The sequence below is a fragment of the Labeo rohita genome, chromosome 22, assembly GCF_022985175.1.
Source record: "Labeo rohita strain BAU-BD-2019 chromosome 22, IGBB_LRoh.1.0, whole genome shotgun sequence".
Classification (NCBI taxonomy): domain Eukaryota; kingdom Metazoa; phylum Chordata; class Actinopteri; order Cypriniformes; family Cyprinidae; genus Labeo; species Labeo rohita.
Window position 1 is genome coordinate 25702593 of NC_066890.1, and position 22984 is coordinate 25725576.

At 34.8% G+C, this 22984-nt stretch overlaps 1 protein-coding gene across 1 annotated transcript; it reads right to left on the bottom strand.

Moving 5' to 3' along the window:
* Nucleotides 1–16212: 16212 nt before the first annotated feature.
* Nucleotides 16213–20415, bottom strand: LOC127153619 (claudin-1). Its single transcript, XM_051094810.1, has 4 exons — nucleotides 19813–20415; nucleotides 19574–19738; nucleotides 17350–17431; nucleotides 16213–17239 (listed from the first exon to the last, which is right to left on the bottom strand). The coding sequence occupies exons 1-4, from the start codon at nucleotides 20021–20023 to the stop codon at nucleotides 17080–17082; spliced, it is 618 nt and encodes a 205-aa protein (XP_050950767.1). The 5' UTR covers nucleotides 20024–20415; the 3' UTR covers nucleotides 16213–17079.
* Nucleotides 20416–22984: the final 2569 nt, after the last annotated feature.

Consider the following 22984-nt stretch of genomic DNA (forward strand, 5'->3'; position numbering starts at 1 on the left):
GAGGGTGAGTATTTAATGACAGATACTTAAATGAAAACAAATTACTTAGAGAAGTGAGTAAATAATTAATTTTTAAAGAAATGTTTCAGGTTCAAAACAAGTTCGACACCAGCTGCACATTTCGACTAGTCCCTGCATTTGTCCAAACAAGCAAAGATTGTGTTTACAGTAATGTACTTACACAACTAATGTTCAGCGGTCTGTAGCGCGGTGATCATTGTGTTGATGTTTTGATGAAGTGCCTGAGGTTTCTACTGCTATGACAGCACAGATAAAATATGCTTTGATGGAGAAAAAGTTGCAGGTTTAACCTGCAACTCAATACTGTGTCTTGCCAAAAAACAACAACAACAAAAAAAAACCCTATGTAGTTTCTCTGTATGAAGATTTAACATTGAAGACCACACAAAAATTAAGTAAAAAAACAACAACTTTCAATTGGTTTATTGCACACAATTCAAGCTTGAACAAGTGATTTCAAAATCCAACATGTGTAGAATTTGATGATTGCAAAAGTTGCAAAAAACAGATTAATTGTGGTCGAAAGGTCTGAACTCCAAGCTATTGGTGGAAATTATTGGAAATCTCAGTTGGGAAACACCTTCATGTCAGAGCTGAGGAAAGCAATGATTAAAGTGATGTTGAGTACGCCCATGGCAAGAACGTACAAGAAAATAAACGCACAAGAATATGTAAATACCACTTGGACTTTTCCATATTAAAAGCAAATGGAAAAGCAAATTACATGAGGATTTAAGTCTTTAGGGCAGTTAATAACGTAACATGGGACAGGACCCGAGCTTCCACGGTTCATGAATCACACTTACTTCAGTTTCCACAGTTTTGTGGTCGACGTCAGAGGGTTCTGTGAATGGAAGGCCTGTTTCTTCGACTACCGAACCAGCAGGCCAGAATGTGGCTTCAAACAATTATGCACATGAGTCACATCCTGTGAGTTTTCACATCATCCCAACTATTAGCCGACATCATCATCTCAGCAGACATGCTGAGACTACACACTGTCTGTGTTTAAAGTTGGTCTACCACAAGAGTAGGACTGTGTACTTTCATTTGTTAAAAGACACCAAACCCCCAATGATTTTCACATGTACTTTGCACATGTCTCACGATGCTTACACTATACAAAGACAACCAAAAAGGGGTCTATAAAACAATATTTGTCTACGACAGTAAGAAAAACCGTGCATAAGTCGTGGTACTCTCCAATATGGTGCCAGTTATAAAGGTTGATATTTTAGTTTTTTTGCACAACATTAAAAGAGAAGTCCACTTCCAGAACAACAATTTACAAATGATTTACTCACCCTCTTCCTCCATCCAAGATGTTCATGTCTTTCTGTCTTCAGTCGTAAAGAAATTATGGTCTTTGAGGAAAGAATTTCAGGATTTTTCTTCATATAATGGACTTCATTGGTGCCCCGATTTTGAATTTCCAAAATGTAGTTTAAATGCAGCTTCAAAGGGCTCTAAATGATCCCAGCCGAAACAATCTGTCATTTTTTTCAAAAAATAAAAATAAAAATTTGTATACTTTTTAAGCACAAAAGCTTGTGTAGCACAGGCTCTGGGATGCGCGTTCACCATGCTACGAATTAGTGATGGGTCGTTCATTTTTGAGCGAATCTTTAATGTGACTCGGGAAGAATGAGTCGTCTCGGGGAGTGATTTGTTCAGTCACGCATGCGCAAAATCCTATTAGGTTCTGTACTGGAATTAGTTCACCTGTTTCGAGTCTTCGGGTTTTTTTGAGTCGTTCGTTCATCTTATGGGGCTGTCACGTGATGAACGAACGACTTAAACCTGAAAACTTGTCAGATAAGAAGTGAGGTGAGCTAATCATAGACCAAAGACCCAGGTAAACAATGAATGAATCTTTTCTGTTTCTTATAGCATTATAGTTTTGTCTTGTGTGTAGTGTGATCAACGTTTGTGTAAACAGTAGATGTGTTAGGGAAGTAACGTAACATTTTAATTGTATTTTGCTAAAATGAACGAAATGACTTGAAAAAAGATTCATTCATTTTGCTGAATGAGACTCAAAGGTCCGAGTCGGTAAAATGTTTCGAACTTCCCATCACTACTACGAATCACATCTAAGTTCATCGTCTGTGTACTCCGGCTCAAAAAGGTAGAGTATGGCGAAAAACTCCATCTTATTTTCTCCTACAACTTCAGAATCGTCCGACGTTGTTCCTTTTTGTTCGTAAACGGCGTTTGACTTACTTGCACTTTCTTAGTATTTGCGCATTCGCTTTGAGTAAATTATTTGTGAATTGTTGTTCTGGAAGTGGACGGCTGAACCACTGATGTCACATGGACTATATTGTCGATGTTCTTGGTACCTTCTGGACCTTGAATGTAGGATCTTTGCTGCCTATGCAGGGTCAGAAAGCTCTCGGATTTCATCAGAAATATCTTAGTTTGTATTCTGAAGAGGAACGAAGATCTTACATGTTTGAATTAATGACAGAATTGTCATTTTTGGGTGAACTATCTCTTTAAGAGACTAACTGACCTTCACATTCAGTCATGAAGGTCTGCAGGGGTCCTCTCTATGACATAATTTCCTTTGTTTTTTTTTTTCTCTAGTAAGCGGAAAGTTACGCTTTTCTTAACACGCACCACTAATATGAAATGCAGAAACAATGAAACATCACTCAGTGGTGTAGCACTCACTCGTCCAACTTTCCAGGAAAGTATTCCAACACGTTCCAACACTGGAGAGACTAGTGTGGTTTATTTATGTAGCGAACCTGAGATCTCCTCAGCTTTTAGGCAAATCCCTGAAGACTAAATACATGAGAGAGTGAAAGTGGAGGGCAAAGTGATTAGAAGGCCAATAATCTCTCTAGTGTAACCATTTGCCAACAATGGAGCAGTGTACTTTACCCCACTCGCCATACAAATGACCTTCAGTAGAGGTCTGAAGAGTTGAGACTGAAATCAGGCCTCCCCATTGGGCCGTCTTGAGTTCATACTGAGCAACTGTCTTTAAATTAAGCAGTAAAAAAGAACAGAGGAAGGTCTGCTGGTTATGTTCATTTAAACCAACAGAAGAATGTCAAACAAAATGTTTCCAGTGAATTACTGCATAAGCAAATAACATAGTGTCCATGAAAAGATCTCATCATCTGCCAAATGAACAGGATTATGTTCATGTCCAAAAAAAAAAACAACAACAACATGACTGATTGTTTTTTCATCCAACAGTGATCTACATCCCCGCATGACAGCACACTAGCATGCCGCTCAGGTACTTGTTGACACCAATGTGTGCAGAGATTTACTGCAGAGGTGTCGTATTACAAACAGATGCAGGCATGTAGTGAAGTTTGTTCCAGGTCATTGCAGGGTCCTGGAAAATAAAGCCAACCCATGCTTGCCATTTATTAAAAGAGGCTATGAAGAAATGCTGCAGATGAAGAGATGAAAGAGATGAATAAATAAACATCTTGAGAAAAACAAGTTGCTACACAAGTTAGTAGATTATGCTTTTTTCATTGTTGTGGACATGAGATAAGTAAACTTTTTTTGCAAGACATGAAATACGTACTACCATGTATGTTTCGTGAGATTTTCGATGTGAAATGTCCACTGGTTGGTGCTAAAAGAGTGTTTGTTTTTTTCGCCAGAACAGATTAACATACTTTTATTTGACATTGGTTTTGTACGTGTTACCACAGTTCGGACTTGAAATGTCCGTTGAGTGGCGCTATAACTCTAATGCTCCGTGATGTTTTAAAATAACGTACCATCTGCACTACACCTAAACCTACCCGATTGTATGAACAAAAGCAAATGTGACGTAAAAACGCAATCGTAAGCATGCCGTTTTAGCTTGTTTTTCGATCTCTCACCCTTACTGGTACGTATTTCGCATCTTGCGGTAAAGTTTTTGGTACGTATTTCGCATCTTGCGGTAAAGTTCCCAAAGGTATGTTTTTGTCATGAGATCAGGTAGAGATATCGTAGGCCCATATGATGAATTATTGCTTGTAATAAAACGACACATAAATAATGCAAGCTTCACTCGCCATCTTTAGTGGAGATAAGGCCTGTTATAATGGGTTTCTATGGGTTTAAAACAATTCCTGTTGTGGAACGCAAAAGGAGATGTTTTGCAAAATGTTCACACTGCTCTTTTTTTAAGGCTATCAAAAACTTCAAAATGGACAAAAAAGCATCTAAAGAACATGAAAAAATGTCTGCATAAGTCAGCTGCTTTGTATGAGAAATAGACCTAAGATCATTTGCATATTCTTGGCACGTCAATTCTTCAGTCATCAAGAAATTATGTTTTTTGAGGAAAACACTTCAGGAATTTTCTCCATAGTGGACTTGTAAGTTAGGGTGACCACCTGGCAATAGATCTGTTGCGGGACATAGATGTGATTTAGGGACAATGCAGGACACGTGTGAGATCTACTGTTATGCTATGTAAATACTGCTTACATCCATTGTCATATACGCCAATTTATGTTTCTGAGTGCGCACATGCAAGCAAAAGAAAACACGTCTTTTTTTATTGAAAGTTAAGAGAACCCACCTGTGCGTGCACATTTTTACGCGCTCCCGCATTACAATAAAATAACGCCATGGAAACCACATCAAAATAACTATTAAAAAAACTGACGTCTGAAAGCTGCCTCGATATTTTAAATTGGTTAAATTGAATAGAGAATATTGTGTTTTTCCGTGTGCGCTCAACCATTTCCGTCGGTAGTGCTGGATTACTTGATGAGCTCTGCAAATTCTTTTCGACATACCCTGTATTGAACCGGAGTGCACAGAGTACACACGTGCATCACAGAGCTAGACAAGACGAGCATTTGAGGTTAAAAAGTATATAAAATATACGTTGTTTTTTTTTTTTTTTTTAGAAAATAACCAATCGTTTTGCTAGATAAGACCCTTCTTCCTTGGCTGGGACTGTTTATAGCTCTTTGAAGCTGCATTTAAACTACATTTTGGAAATTTAAACTCAGAGGCACCATAGTAGTCCACTATATGGAGAAAATTCCTGAAATGTTTCCCTCAAAAAACATACTTTCTTTACGACTAAAGAAAGAAAGACATGCACATCTTGGATGACAAGGGAGTGAGTAAATTATCTGTAATACAGACTGCTTTAATGATACTTTTTTCAGTCTTTTTTTTAATCTTCGCTTGTGAAAAAGTAGTACAATTATTATTAGAATTCTTTTTATTACAAAAAAGAGAGTACTTGTTATGAACATGACCTACTTCAAAAGAACATACTTCAGTGCAAAATGAATGCAGTGTTTTTTAGACATTTAACTGCTTTGTAGTAACTGTATTGTAGTTTCTTCTTCAGACTTTCTTGACCCACTTAAGTAGGACTTAAGTGGGTCAGTTCACCCAAAAATAAAAATGACCCTATGATTTACTCACCCTCAAGCCATCCTAGGTGTATATGACTTTTTTTTTTTTCAGACAAATACAATCAGAGTTATATTAAAAAAATATCCTGGCTCATCCAATCTTTATAATGCCAGTGAATGGCTGTTGAGATTTTGAAGCCCAAGAAAGTGTATCCATCTATCATAAAAATGCTCCAATGACTCTGTGGAGTTAATAAAGACCTTCTGAAGTGAATTAAATGCAAAAATATCCATATTTTAAACTTTATAAACCATAATCTCTAGCTTCGCTAACTGTCGTACGTATGTTCACGAGAAAGTGGCGTTCCAGCGGATGACGTAGGACGTAGACGTAGCGTAAGCCCTGGTTGAGAATATGCCAGTCTCGTGAGAACCAAGTTTTCTCCTTTTGACTTGTATCGAAATCGTCCAACATTTTTATTTACAAATCGTCATTTTGCAATTCTAATTTGTGACTGGTGTTATGTTTTGCTCTTTCCACTGTACATCCACATCTGCTAGAATGGCCAGTTTCTCACCAACATGCGTACAACAGTTAGCGAAAGCTACAGATTACAGTTCATAAAGTTTTAAATATAGATATTTTTCGTACACAAATGCATCGATTCACTTCAGAAGGCCTTTGTTAACCTCTCAAGCCATGTGGAGTACTTTTTATGATGGGTGGATGCACTTTATTAGACTTCAAAGTCTCAACACCCATTCACTGCCATTATAAAGTATGGAAGAGCCAGGACATTGTTCAGTATAACTCCAATTGTATTCATCTGAAAGAAGAAAGTCATACACACCTAGAATACCTTGAGGGTGAGTATATCATGGGGTAATTTTAATTTTTGGGTGAACTATCTCTTTAATAGTAATTTTATTACATTATCTGAAAACGCAGTTTACCACAGCGAGAACTGAATTTTAATTTTTGAGTGAACTATTCCTTTAATTCACTCTATCCGCCAAGTACTTCATGAAAGGTTAAGAGGGTTAAAACTGGACATGATCTCATATGACCAAAATAGAAACCATTTCCTCTTCACTGACACATGTGCGCCACACGCCGAGCTATTGTTTTGATGGATTTCCTGTCACTTCTCTAAGCAGGCCGTTTACAGTAAAGAGTACAAACATAACATTTGGGGCCTCTTGCGTTTCAGGACGACCTTTTACCACACCATAACAATTTTGCTCTCCGTAAACCAGCTGTCTTTAAATTTTCGATAAACATTTGTAATACTAAACACCGTTCTTCATAAACTCTATAGGCCATAATTTCATTCAAAATAAGCGAGAGAAGCCGAGATGATAGAGGAACGCTGTTCCAGACTGCAGACAGACATTTGTCAGAGCAAACAGATGTTTGCTTGGCTGCCGCATCCCGTTTTCCACTCTTTCTAAGGCTTTGCCAAAATTCTCCCAGGAGTCTTTTCATTCATCGGGTTTGCCCAACAGCTCTAGGTCTTTCCTATGACCCCGCAGGATTCCTAAAACCAAAGCAACCCAGCTTTATGGAGTCGCATTATATCTGACAGAGTTTTACGAGGGCCTAAATCAAAGTAGATCCACCGATAAAGAACTGAAAGTGAAATATGTGTTGTAAATCAAGATTAAACAAGAACTGACTTGTATTGTGTATCACCATAATATCTGTTGTGCATCTCCACTCTCTGTCCAGCACAAAGTTCTGGCTTGTGATCTGGAAAACAAAGCCCCCCGTGAGCCACGTAGCTGCTTGATGAAGTAGCTCGATCTTGCAGTCTTTTGGAAGCGCACGCAATCCGGTGGTCGTGTTTTCTTCGTCGTAATCCCAGGCTGGGCCGCTTTTATTGTGCAACGAAATAAGGCAGCGTGCCCACACATTCCTGCTGCGTTGTTATCCGCTTAGAGTTGGTCATGCAGAAGATGTTTGGCAGAGAAAGTGCCATGCTGTCTGGCTGAGCGTGTTGATGGGCACGAACCGAACCCCGCAGAGCGGCTGGGGAAACCCGAAACACTCACACACACTCTCTTCAAGCAATGCAGGTGCAGCGTTTGCTTAGTGTGCAAGCGTTTAAGCTTATATGGTGGGGTTATGGTTATTCTCAATCACTTTATATTAAATTGTGCCGAATGAAGAAAAAAGGATTGGCAGAAAGAATGTAATACAATGCTGGCAGACTGCAATTCACAGGGTTTTTCCATGATGATTTTATCTGTTCTTGCAGTGGTTGCATTACAATAGATATGAGTTTGGATTTCTGAGCATCTGAAAAGAATGAAAGACAATAGCAGCCACATTGAGGTCACAGTTGGGAAACTAAACTTTTGAGTATGAAGATATTATTTTAGAGACTTGAGAATTGATTTAAAAAGACACTATCCCTTTAATTACAAATTTATCAGATCTACTGATAGTAATAAATGCATAGTTTTTTCTTTTTCCACATTTAACAGTTAGGTATAGCTAATTATAAAGATTTAATAAGAATATTAATTTATAGAATTACCATGTTGAACTTATTAGCAATATGACTGCATAATATAACAATACTAACACTAATACTATTAATAATAATAATAAACTAATTAACAATAAATAATAGTTTTAAATTCTGTAGTATTTTAATTATTTTAATTTTATTTTAATATTAAATTCTAAATTATTTTAGCTTTAAATTATTGGAATTTTAAACTTAGAGTTTTAAATTCGAAATAATTTTAATAATTGTAATTTTATTTTAATTTTAAAATTTAAAAATATTTTAATTTTGAATTATTCAAAAATTATTTGAATTCTTTTCATTTAATTTTCATTTTATTCTTATTTTGATTTTAAATTCTTATTTTTATTTTTTCATTTTTATTTTAAATTATAATTTAAAACGGTAGCAGTACGATGGCATAAAATATTTTCATTTTATTTTAATTTTAAATTACTCAAATTTAAAACTTTGTTGTAATATAATGGCATATAATAATAATAAATAAAATAATAATAATAAAAATAATAATAATAATAATTTAATACTTTGTAGCAATATTATGGCATAAATGTATATGTATAATAAAATAGTTTATTTTAATTAATTATAAATAATAATAGTTTTAAATTCTAAATTATTTTAATTGTTTTAATTTCAAATTATTAGAATATAAAACTTTTATAATCTTTTATTTTTATTTTAAATTATTCTAAATTATTTAAATTTTAAATTACTAAAATTAAAAAATGTAGCAATATAATAATAATAATAATAATAATTGAAAACTTTGTAGCAATATGATGGCATAAAAATATAGTTTATGTCAATTAACTATAAATCATATTAGTTTTAAATTCTGAATTCTGATTTTAATTATTTTAATTTTATTTTATTTTATATTCTAATTATTTTAATTTTAAATTATACTTTAAAACTTTGCATAGCAATATGACGGCATAACATATTTTTATTTTATTTTAATTTTAAATTACTATCATTTAAAACTTAATAATAATAGTTTTAAATTATATTTTTATTTTAAATTATAAATTATTTCATTTTAAAAGAGCAATATGATGTCAAAATATTTTTAATTTTAAATTATAAATTGTTTGCATTTTAAATTACAATTATAACTTTTTAAAACTTTATTTTAATTTATTTGAATCATTTTAATTTTTTAAAGTAATTTTACTTTTAAATTCTAAATTAAAACTAGCAATATGATGGCATAAAATCTTTTACTTTTATTTAATATGTAAATTATTGTAATTTAAAACATGTATTAAAATTATTTAGAATTATTTTAATTATTTTCATTTTAAATAATTATTTATAATTTTATAATTATTTATAATTTTAAATTATAATAGTTTATAACTTTGTAGCAATATGACGGCAAATATTTTAATTTTAATTTTAAATTATTATAACTTAAAACTTTGTACCAATACAATGGCATATAATATATAACAATAATATTATGATGGCTTGAATAACAAAAAACGTATCATTTATTTTAATCATAAAATATCATTTGTTAGATAAAATAATAAAGTGTATCGACACTAAAATCACCCAAAAAAAAAAACAGTTCATTTGATTAATTCAGTGAAAGATTCACCAGATGGATTCATTTTCTGTTTTTTTTTTTTTTTATCATACTGAACAAAAATAAGTTGACTCAGAGTTTGTGCTCGCAATTTGAACTACACATCTTATGCTATTGTTTTCATCTGAGTCCGTGAGCACAATTCAACAAAAAAATGTTGATTTTATCACACCAAATTCAATTCAGACTGCAAACTTGCATTCATAACTCGTAAAATATGATTCAGCAGCTTCAGTGTGCAATGAAACACGGTGCAGAAAACAATTTCCCTGCAGCGTGTCCCAGTTCACAATTAAAATAAACCCCCAATCGCTTTACACATGACAAATCTGTCTACAATGCGAGAACAGGCATTTCTGCTGAGCTTTGATCTGTCTCTGATTGGTCCTTCTGATGTGAAAGGAACTAACCAATGACAGAGCAACAGGGGGCACGACGACTGGCACAAAACTCACCCTTTCATTACCTAAAACAAGCTGCTGCCTTTCCTTTCAGAACAGCAAACACACTTTAAGAGGAAAACAAAATATTTGCCTAGATAAATGCTGATTGACCCAGGAACACAAACACACAGACTTGTCAATGAAGCAACAGTTGGCGCCTGTGGCCCGTTTAGTCGGGGCCGAAAAAAGCCTCATTATGCCAGGAATATGATGGGAAAGAGAGCCGTGTGGTTAAAAGATCAAAGAGCGGTGGAATGTTATATGTTTTCACAAATATCACCCCATATGTTCACACATAGACATCTCTTTGTGACATTCACCGAGCAGGAGCGCTGACAGGAATGTGTCTGATCTCTCGCCCTGGTCATCGGCAGATCTGTGCCGAAGTATAAACTACTGCTTTTCTCTCTATTAATCACTTTTTGTCCCTGGGCAAAGGCACAAGTCTGATTTGGCTCGTACAGACCGCAGCTCTCAGAATGTCACACTCTGTTCCCATCTGTCTGGACTGCCGTCCAAGCACTGTTTTGAATATCTCAATCATTTTAGGATTTTTAAGACTGTTACAACATACAAAACACACTCCAGAAGAGTCGTCTGTAAGGGCCGTTTGTCTTTCTTTTTTTGTGTGAGCTGATTCTGCCTGTTGAGAGTCAATAAATTTTCATGCAAAAATGTAAATTAGCTAGAAATTTACTCACCATCAAGCCATCAAATATGTTGATGAGTTTGTTTTTTCATTGGAACAGATTTGAAGAAATTTATCATTACTGCACTTGCTCACCAACGGACCCTTTGCAGTGAATGGGTGCCGTCAGAATGAGAGTCCACAAGTAATTCACACAACTCCAGTCCATCAGTTATTGTCTTATGAAGCAAAAAGATGTGTGTTTGCAAGAAAATCTATCATTAAGATTACCAGTGAAAAAGTCTACTAGCCTGAATCAGGAGAGAAATATGCACAGATCAATGTATAAGAAGCAAAGGTTTAAAGTTAAAATGCTCTTACAAATATGCAGCTTTTCACTTCACAATTGAAGCGATGGATGGAGTGGTGTGGATTATTTTGATGTTTTTATCAGCTGTTTGGACTCTCATTCTGACGGCACCCATTCACTGCAGAGGATCCATTGGTGAGCAAGTGATTTAACGCTAAATTTCTTCAAATTTGCTCTGATGAAAAACAAACTCATCTACATTTTGGATGGCCTGAGGGTGAGTACATTTTCAGCAAATTTTCATTTTAGGGTGAACTATTCCTTTAATACTTAAAAGCTTTGGTTTTACAACATGATCCTGAAAACTTCTGAAAAACGTACAAATTTTCAACTACCTCAGAAAATGTACTGTTAATGATAGTTTCCACAAAAACTGACAGAAAGACAAAAAATATTACATGGAAAAATGAAATACTATGTAAATACCACTACAAATATTGTAGTAAAAAATATTTTCTTCATTGGTTAAAGAAGCTTTCATATGGAAGTCTGTTTCTGTTACTGAATAAAAACTTTTTTAAAAAGTAATAGCAACTTTTTATCTGGCACTTGCGAGTTTATATCTCACAATTCTGAGGAAAAAAAGTCTGAATTGTGAGAAATAAGGTCAGCATTGCAAAGTCGCAATTTAGAGAAAAAGTCAGAATTGCGAGATACAAACTCGCGTTTGCAAGGAAAAAGTCAGAATTGTGAGTTTTTCACTCGCATTTCTGACTTTATTTCTCGTAATTGTGAGTTTATATCAAGCAATTCTGAGAAAAAAGTCAGAATTGCAAGATACAAAGTCGCATTTGCGAGAAATAAAGTCAGAATTGCAAGATAAAAACTCGCATTTGCGAGAAAAAAATCTGAATTGCATGACACAAACTCGCATTTGCGAGAAAAAAATCTGAATTACATGATACAAACTCGCATTTGCGAGAAAAAAAATCTGAATTGCAAGATAAAAACTTGCATTTGCGAGAAAAAAATCTGAATTGCAAGATAAAAACTGGCATTTGCGAGAAAAAAATCTGAATTGCATGACACAAACTCGCATTTGCGAGAAAAAAATCTGAATTACATGATACAAACTCGCATTTGCGAGAAAAAAAATCTGAACTGCAAGATAAAAACTTGCATTTGCGAGAAAAAAATCTGAATTGCAAGATAAAAACTGGCATTTGCGAGAAAAAAATCTGAATTACATGATACAAACTCGCATTTGCGAGTTTTTCACTCGCACTTCTGACCTTATATCTCGCAATTGTGAGTTTATATCTTGCAATTCTGAGAAAAAAGTCCAAACTGCGACACACAAACTCGAATTTGCGAAAAAAAACCCTGAATTGTGAGAAATAAAGTCAGAATTGCAAGATATAAACCTGCAAGATATAAACTCACAATTTAGAGGAAAAAATCTGAATTCTGGCTGTATTTCTCACAATTGTGAGTTTATATTAAGCAATTCTGAGAAAAACAGTAAGAACTGTGACTTTTACATCTCTCAATTCTGAAAAAAAAAGTCTGAATTGCGAGATACAAACTCTCATCTGCAAGAAAAAGTCTGTATTGTGAGATATAAACTCGCATTTGTGAGAAAAAGAGGTAGAGTTGTTTTTCGCTCTTTTTTTCTTACAATTAGAAAAACAGTAAGAATTGTCTATATCTCACAGTTCTGACTTAATTTCTCACAATAGCAAGTTTAAATCTCAAAATTCTGACTTTATAACTCACAATTGCGAGTCTATATCTCACAATTCTGATTTAAAAAAAGCATTCAGAATCGTGAGTTCGCATCACGCAAACCTGAGAAAGTCAGAATTATGAGATAAAAAGTCGCTATAACTTTTTTTATATATATCAGTGGCTGAAACGGGTTCCATACTTTCAGAATCTTTATGTGGTTTTGTATAACATCCTGGATTTATGGGTTTGTGAAAGTGGCTAAAATAACATTACCACAGATTTATAACTTCACTTACGGAATTTTTAGTTTTATATTTCAAACTGTGTTTGGCCTCTCTCGCAGTTCTCTATCATCTACTTTCAACTGTGAGCCACTCGTAACGAAAAATTAGAGGACTAAAATGAATCATGAAACGAATCATTGCAAGTTATCAGACTTGCAGACAAACTTCTAGAGTCTTCCTCCCTCCCATCCCATCCCCGTAAGGCTACAGTAGCGCAGGATTGCGCAACTAGCATTTCGTAGCACAAAATACATTTCAATTCCAGTTTATTTACAAGGGTGACTGATAGAACACTAAGGTTGTATGTTAAAGGTTTGTGAGCTGCCTACATAGACAACTTGCGTTTATGACCAAAAGGGTTTGATTTAAACGTTCGAACACACATAACAGTATACGCAGAAATATTTGATTCAAACATAAATGAAACGCACGATGTGAATGTTTTAACACAGATTTACCATAATAAAACTAACACAAGTTCAGGAAAATGCTTGATTCAAACGTTCGATTTGATGTTTCATTCAACATGTTTCGTTCGAACGCACAACGTTAAATTCGAACGTACGAACAGACATAATGATGCTCATGTTACATTCAAATGTTAAAATTGCTCATATGACGCTCAAAATACTGCTTATGTAGGTACCTCACTGCACTTTTAAACGGAACTTTGCTCTGTCACGACTATAAAACAAGTACTCACTTTTCTGTAGGCAAGCTGCAGGTAGTTGTAGGGAATTCTTCTGTTGAAATCTTGAATTACATCCTCACTAACTTTATGCATGGACTGGGCTCCAATTTTCCCCTCAATGCATTGATTTAAACAATGTCCCCTATAGAGGATCACTTCAAAAATCTTATCAGTCAGAAAGTTGTCAAAGCGATGCTGGTCGCCACATTTCAGCCTGCATCTGATTCTGGTCTGTCGCACTTCAGAGAAACTCTTAAGCGCGCTTTCCATGTACCGCACTACATTGCCATAGTCTCCTTTATAAAAAGCCTCAACTCCGTTATGATAAAGCAGGTCGAAGGGTTGTAGAGTGGCTGATGACAGTAAAAGTGTCTGGAGGATACATGTCAAAAAGCCGTAGATTTTGGAGTTCACATCCATCTTCTGCGTAGTGGTGCGCAAAATAATGCGCTCTGAGAGTGATGAATAAACACAGTCCCGGTGTGTCTAGTGTGGGATGTTAAGAAACAAGCTAATGAAAGTGACGGATTAACTACCGTTCTAAGCGTCAAGGCAGTTTCGTTGTCACTCATAATGAATGACTGGGGACATTTCAGCAATGACCCCCGTCCCTCCCACCCATTCTGTGCTGACTCCTCCCCTACAGCCCACACAAGAAGGAAATAACAATTGTTTAACATGACGACCCCCAGCCGCCTGACTCTTTATTTATTTAACAGCGACATATTAGTTTTCAAGTTATAACTTAAACAAATAGTTTTAAAATACCTATTAATTAATATAATTATCTCTATTGCAGACAATATATTATTCACAGACAGAACTTTCTAGTGAGACCCACACAAAGCCCTCGAAAGTGAAGACCTCCAGTCGCCGCTTCAACGTCTCCCTCTAGAGGATAGAAACTGCAGCTCTTCTGAAAGTGTAATGTTCAATATAAGTTTGTATCAACCACTACATCAGCCCGATGCTATTGTTTAACTAAAACATTTTTAAATGAGTAAATAACTATAACAGTCAGGTGCTAAGCTTCCGCTAAGAAAAATAGTCCACTGCAGCACAGAAAATAAATAATCAAAATCAACAAATACAAACTAATAAGCTACATGCATATCACAATATACAGACTAGGCAATTAACTTGTTTAAGAAGGATGTTTCAAGTTAAAATTTATTTTAAGCACTGTGTGGGCTAAGTAACAATTTTAGCCGCCAAGCAGACTAGCCGCCAAATAAAGACGTTTTCACTACAATGCCACCACTATGACGTAACCATGTTTTGTTTTTGTTTTTTTTTTTTACCTTACGAGCACAAACAAACCAAGGAAGCCTGGCCTCTCATCTCCAGTGAAGTCTGTTTAGTGTGGATTGTTGACAGATTCTGAGGCGTGAAGACCCTGAAGAACTGGTAAAAACAGATTTGAGTTCACCTATAGGCATTGGGTTTCCGGTTTCCATTTGAAATGAAGTTTTGAACGCGCAAAACGACTGAAGAAATTCGTGCCTCAAGCCTGACTGCAGCCTAGCGACAACCTTTAATTTTACTGTGTAGTAGGGCTGTCACAGCCATACTTCTTGGTAGTTAAGTGATATACTGTATTGACATCATTTTCTGCACACCATTTGTAATTTGTGAAAAGGAAAAAATAATAATAATAATAATAAAAGAGCTTACCGTTTCCAACTTACCATCGTTCTTTCTTGTCATTTTTTTTTTTTTTTTTTTTTTGCTTCAACAGACATAGTTTTATTCTCAACATATATTACAATGAATATTAAAGGGTTAGTTTACCTAAAAATCATTAAGTCATTAATTACCTTCATGTCATTCCAAACCCGTTATCTTCGGAACACAAATGAAGACATTTTTGATGAAATCCGAGAGCTTGCTGACCTAGACAGACAGCAACTACCATGTTCAAGGCCCAGAACTGTATAGAACATAGTTAAAATAGTCCATTTGACATCAGTGGCTCAACCTTAATTCTATGAAGTTAAGAAAATACTTTTTGTTTAACAATTTCCATTGTGTGTCAGTCTTCGAAACACCTCTGTGGAAAAAAAAAAAAAAAAAAAAAAAAAACTGCTAAAACCAGTCTAAGCTGTTTGGCTGGTCTTAGCTGGTTTAATATGGAAGTAACTGGTTTTAGCTGGTCTCCCAGCCTGGCTAGGCTGTTCAGGCTGGTTTTAGCTGGTTGTTCCAGCTGGTCTCCTAGCCTGGCCAAGGAAGTGGCCAAAACCCCTCTAAAACCAGCCTGGATGACCAGCTAAAACCAGCCAACCAGCCTAGGCTGGTTTTAGCTGTTTTTTTTTAGCGGTATGTTCACAAGAATATCATGATGCATGCGTGCCGTGCTGGATTTCATAAAAAAAATATCTTAATTTGTGTTGTGAAGATGAATAAAAGTCTTACGAGTTTGGAACGACAAGAGGGTGAGTAATTAATGACAGAATTTCAATTACTGGGCGGCGCACTAACTCTTTAAGATGCTATGATTATAATCGTAGCAACTATTTGAGTCACAAGATGGCGCCAATCAGACATTCAAACCGGCGGTTGGCCTAAAACCAACAAGAAAGCATCACGGAGTGATGAGAGAGACATGAAAGTAGTCTGCTACTGGTGAACGTTCAAAAATACAGTTTATTGTATTTGTTTATTTGCACAGTTAGAATCAGTCACGAGAACAGCGCCATATAGGCCTAACTCATGTAAATATAAAACAAAATATATGCGGTGACATTATTTTTGCGTGACTATATGACATTCATAGTTTTTGTATCTATTTCGTAACAAATGTGAAGCTGGATATTGTAAGGTAAGAGGTAATAGGTATAGCATGAAGAAAATCATTTCAGTGGTTACAAAGAGTTAACAACCAAGTGCATATGGTGATAGCAAGCCTTTGTAAATAATAATACTAATACATGAAATACTGAAGTGATTTAAAACAAACATGAAATAATGAAGCCTGTCTTAATTTTTCATTGACATATGTGACCAAGGACCAAGTTTTGATATATTTACAGTAGGAATTTTACAAAATATCTTCATGGAACATGCTCTTTACTTAATATCCTAATGTTTTTTGGCATAAAAGAAAAATCAATAATTTTGACCCATACAATGTATTTTTGGCTATTGCTACAAATATACCCCAGCGACTTAAGACTGCTTTTGTGGTCCAGGGTCACATATATTTTACAGTACATCACATCTTAGAATATCTTAAAATAGTAAAAATATCCCCACATTTACTGTAAATCTATTACTGGGATATGACATAATCTTTCTCTGTGATCAGTGCTGAACTGTCAGTTAAGCAATCCCAGTCTTCTGGTTTTCTAGCAGCTAAACTGACTCAGAAGTCACAGTTCAATGTTGGACCCGTCCCAAACATCTAAACATGCATCAGAAGCTGTTCAATCATACCAGCACATGGATGTTAGTAAAAATAAGGATAATATAAAGTTAATGTTAGGTGTTCAGATGGTCTCAGGGTGATTAAACATATTCTTTCCCAGGATGATTGGAAACCGAATGCTTTCTGAGGATTTTCTTGGATTGTAGATGCGTCACGCTGCCGGCGCATAAGAGAATGCCGCCGAACAAACAAAACATAGATGCAACAAATGCACAAATCAGAGATTTGCCGGGGACATACCTACAAGGATCCAGCACAGATAGTCAGTATTCAATGTCAACATTATAGATTCCTAAAGGCATGATGCTATAATGAATATTAGAAACAATATGAAACAGAACAACACCTACCTCTCAGGCTCTGTGTCATTCTGAAAGAAATCATCAACAATTCCATATATAAACCAGCTGGTTATGCCCAAAGCAAGCAGACCTGGTTGTAGAAAGAAGAATGCACATATTTATAAGGCTGAACTGTAGTAACGATTAGAAGCAGTTGTAACTTTTTTTTTTGAAAAACAGACAGTTTTTCATTTATGTGAAATATTTATGACACAAAATTATTTATGTGAAATATCTTTTGTAACATTTTAAATGTCTTCACTGTTAGTTTTGATTAATTTAATGTGTCCTTGCTGGACAAAAGGTTTTATTATTATAATTATTTTAAATAAAAAAAAATACATTTATGGTAATATATACATGTAAAATATATATTTTTATTTGTCTTTGTTTATTATTATTAGGATTAACCCCTTGAGATGTATCATCTCATTTTCGAGGGGGTCCCAAAATACAATGTATCACAATCACAACATAACATAAAACAAAACAAAAGAGAACACAAACGTTAACAATACTGGATGTAACACTAAACACAAATGATAATGACAAAAAAAAAAAAAAAAAAAAAAAAATGGTAGAATGATAGAAACTTATTTATGTGAAATAAAAATCTTTTGTAACATTATATATCTTTACTGTTACTTTTGATCAATTTAGTATATCCTTTGCTGGACAAAAATATTAATTTCTTTAAAAAAAAAAAGAACGGTAGCATATATGTAAAATATTTTATATTTTTATTTATGTTTGAAAAGTAGAAAGTTAAAAGAAATTGAAATAAATATCTCTGTAACTTTTGTAATATTATAAATGCCTTAATTATTACTTTTGATCAATTCAATGTGTCCTTGCTGGACAAAAGTATTCATTTCTTTACAATAATAATAAATAATTGTAATGTATATGTAAAATATGTAGTATATAAATTATTTTTATTCATCCTGGAAAAACAGAAAGTTTAAAAAAAAAGTATTTATAAATTATTATTTTTTTAATATAAAACATTACAAATGTCTTTCCAGGCATTTTTTATCAATTTAATGTGTTCTTGCTGCAAAAAAGTATTAATTATTATGTCTTATATGTAAGACATAATATATTCATTCGTCTTTGAAAGATAGAAACTTAAAAATAAATAAAAATCTTTTGTAACATTGTAAATGTCTTCACTGTTACTTTTGATCAATTTAATGTGTCTTTGCTGGAGAACAGTTTTTTTTATTTTTATTTTAAAAAAATTACAGTAATGTTTATGTAAAATAAATAGCATTTTTATTTGTCTTTGACAAACAGAAGGTTAAAAAAATATATATTTATTTGAAATAAAAATCTTTTGTAACATTTTAAATGTCTTTACTGTCATTTCTGATCAATTTACTGTGTCCTTGCTGGAGAAAAGTATTAATTTCTTTGAAATTAAAAAAAAAAAAGAACAGTAATGCATATGTAAAATATGTAACATTTTTATTTATCTTTGAAAAAATGTATTTATTTGAAATAAATATCTCTGTAATATTACAAATGCCTTAACTGTCACTTTTTACATTATAATAGTCTTCACTGTTACTTTTGATCAATTTGCTGGACAGAAGTATTAATTTTTTACAAATAAATGGAAATGGTAGTGTATTTGTAAAACATATATTTTTATTTGTCTTTGAAAAACAGAAAGTTTATATATATATATATATATATATATATATATATATATAAAATGTGTAATAAAAGTCTTTTGTAACATTATAAATGTCTTCATGTCTTCAATGTCTTCATTATTTTTGATCAATGTAATGTGTCCTTTCTGGACAAAAGTATTAAATAATTCAAAATTAAAACAAAAAAAGTGAACAGTGGTGCATTTGTAAAATTGTGTAGTATTTTTACTCCAAATAAAACCTTCTGTAACATCATAAATGTCTTTACTGTCATTTTTGACTAATATAATGCATCTGTGCTAAATAAAAGCTATAATTTTTTCAAAAAATATTTTTGTACGGTACATGTAAAATATATAGTATTTCTATTCAGCAAAGATGCATTTACATGATCAAAAAAATCAGTAAAGACATGTATAATGTTACAAAAAATAGCTGTTTTAAATTAAAAAGTTCTAATCATCACTGTAAACGGTTTACAAAGAAATGATATATTTGTTGCTTTTAACTCCAGATTCTGGCTCCAGTTTATTTGAGAAATAACTGGTAATTTAATAACTTTGTGTTGAACTCACCACCACACACAGAAAGGATTCCCCCTAAGAAGGCAGCTCTATCCTTCGCCTTCTCGTTCTCTTCGAAACATCTTGTACACCTTAGACCAGAAATGGCCACCAGCGCGGCGACGCTCAAAACCACGATGCTGATGATCATGACTGCGCGGCTAACCCGGATTTCAGCTGCAGGAACACACAGCAGCGATTACAAACAGAAGTCGACAGACGGATCTATAATCGACTAGACAGATACTCACAAGTTTGATGAAGAAGAGAACTGTAACTCGTGCAGCGCATGTGAAGCGAACCATCAACCGAGCACTCCATCCACAGTCCGCTGTATTTGTCCAGAATCACACTCTTGTCATTTTCGTGACCAAGGGTTTTCCATTCATTGGTAAACGTGCCTATGATAAGGCCACACAATCCGATAATGGACAGAATATAACCAACGAGCTGAAGAGCCATGGATGAATTAGAAGACGAATGTAGTTTTCAGGCGACGTGTCCACTGTACTCTAATGCAAACTGTGAAATCTGGGCTGCTATTTATAATCAAGAGAGTAGGTGTGAATCAACCATCCTGATAGGACATTGGGTCAGATTTTCTTGAAAGCAGCCGGTTTAGTCTGGAAAAATCTAGCTTGAACTCTTCTAGTTATAAGTGTGAAGTAGCGGTTGAAGTTTTGGGTTGGAAGAAGGTTGTTGGTTTATTTCCCTCAAAATCAAGTCAATATGGATAAAAGAATTCCTTATGTAAACGGTTGCATTTTTATTTTGATGTACCAACATTGATGGGGAAAGAGATGAGTAATGTTTCATGTGAAATGACGTGAACCGCATAAATCAGCACATTCCTTCTGATGATAAATGCATCATGATCATGAGGTGTCTTAAAGTTTGTTTCACACCTATTTACTCACAGACAAATCCAAAAGATAAATGTATTGTTTTCATTCATAATCATGTTTCCTCCTCTTTTTGGGTTGTGATTGTAACAGGAAACAAATGAGTGGGTGGGTGGATGGACGCTAATATGTCGGGAAGTTTGTGAAGTTCATGTCATCCGCTAATAATAACAGTGACTAATAATACTGTTGAAAAAAATATATTGTTTATTTTATTTCAAGGCTTTTTTTTTTTTTTTTTTTTTTTTAACATACTCCAAAACTTTAAATGGTAGTAATTTCTGATTTCTGAAGGATCGTGAGACACTGAAGACTGGTGTAATGATGCTGAAAATTCAGCTTTGCATCACAGGAATAAATTACATTTTAAAATATATTTAAAAGGAAAAGAGCTATTTTAAATTATAAAAGTATTTCACTTTTTTGTACTGTGCTTCTCATCAAAGAAATGCAGCTTTTGTGAGAATAAGATACTTTTTTCACTTAGTTATACCCAGAGCTTGGTAGATTACTGACAAATTGTAATCTGTTACTGATTCCAAATTACACCAAAATTGTAGTTAGTAATGTAATCCATTACATTACACATTTTAGGTAATGTAATCTGACTACTTTTGGATTACTTTTTGACTAACGTGTTTAACACATTAATTTAAATAGGGTAATACTGCACCATATTGACATAAAAATACAAGAAATTAAGAATATATATTCCATTTGTTGTTATTACATTGGGTCGAGGTTTCCCAAACTGGTGTTTGTAAAGGAAATGCAGGGGGTTTATAAGTTTACTAAAAAACTAAAAATTCATTTAACTTGTTATTTTAAAATCAATAAAAAATATATACACACTATATTGCCAAAAGTATTTGCTTACCTGCCTTGACTCGCATATAAACTTAAGTGACATCACATTCCTAATCCATAGGTTTCAATATGACATTGGTCCACCCTTTGCAGCTATAACAGCTTCAACTCTTCTGGGAAGGTTGTCCACAAGGTTTAGGAGTGTGTTTATGGGAATTTTTTGATCATTCTTCCAGAAGCGCATTTGTGAGATCACACACTGATGTTGGACAAGAAGGCCTGGCTCTCAGTCTCTGCTCTAATTCATCCCAAAGGTGTTCTGTCGGGTTGAGGTCAGGACTCTGTGCAGCCCAGTCAAGTTCATCCACACCAGACTCTGTCATCCATGTCTTTATGGACCTTGCTTTGTGCACTGGTGCACAGTCATGTTGGAAGAGGAAGGGGCCAGCTCCAAACTGTTCCCACAAAGTTAGGAGCATGGAATTGTCCAAAATGTCTTGGTATGCTGAAGCATTCAGAATTCCTTTCACTGGAACTAAGGGGCCAAGCCCAGCTCCTGAAAAACAACCCCACACCATAATCCCCCCTCCACCAAACTTTACACTTGGCACAATGCAGTCAGACAGGTACTGTTCTCCTGGCAACCGCCAAACCCAGACTCGTCCATCAGATTGCCAGATGGAGAAGCGCGATTCGTCACTCCAGAGAACGAGTCTCCACTGCTCTAGAGTCCAGTGGCGGCGTGCTTTACACCACTGCATCCGACGCTTTGCATTGCACTTGGTGATGTATGGCTTGGATGCAGCTGCTCGGCCATGGAACCCCATTCCATGAAGCTCTCTGCGCACTGTTCTTGAGCTAATCTGAAGGCCACATGAAGTTTGGAAGTCTGTAGCGATTGACTCTGCAGAAAGTTGCCGACCTCTTCGCACTATGCGCCTCAGCATCCGCTGACCCCGCTCCGTCAGTTTACGTGGCCTACCACTTCGTGGCTGGGTTGCTGTTGTTCCCAAACGCTTCCACGTTCTTATAATACAGCTGACAGTTGACTGTGCAATATTTAGGAGCAAGAAAATTTCACGACAGGACTTGTTGCACAGGTGGCATCCTATCACAGTTCACTGAGCTCCTGAGAGCGACCCATTCTTTCACAAATGTTTGTAAAAACAGTCTGCATGCCTAGGTGCTTGATTTTATACACCTGTGGCCATGGAAGTGATTGGAACACCTGATTCTGCAGGCCCATAGCAAGGGGGGGTTCGGGTGGTTCGAACGACCCACCCCATCCAGTCAAAGGTCCGGAATTTATGTACGTGTTTTTTTTTAAAAAAACAAGTGTTCTTTTAAATAACAACGCACTTTTAAAGCCATAAAAAGTATTAAATACCTTAGTAAGTATAACAAAATAAAAACTTAATCATCATTTCAAGAGGTCTTAAATTTGGGGACGGAAAGACAAAAATCGCGTTATGGATAAATGTGCTAGTCGTTTGAAGTGAGCCACATGGACCATTTATCCGCTCGGATCACAGTTCAAACAGCCGCGGAGCTCAAGTTTACTAGAGCGCTTGAATTTGGTGAAGAACACAATGACATGGCGATTTAAACAGCGCTGACAAACAGGAGAAACACTGTGCGCAACGATAGTCAGAATCATTTAATATGGATTATTTTTACTGTAACACTGACTGCACTATCGCATTGCAGCAGAATT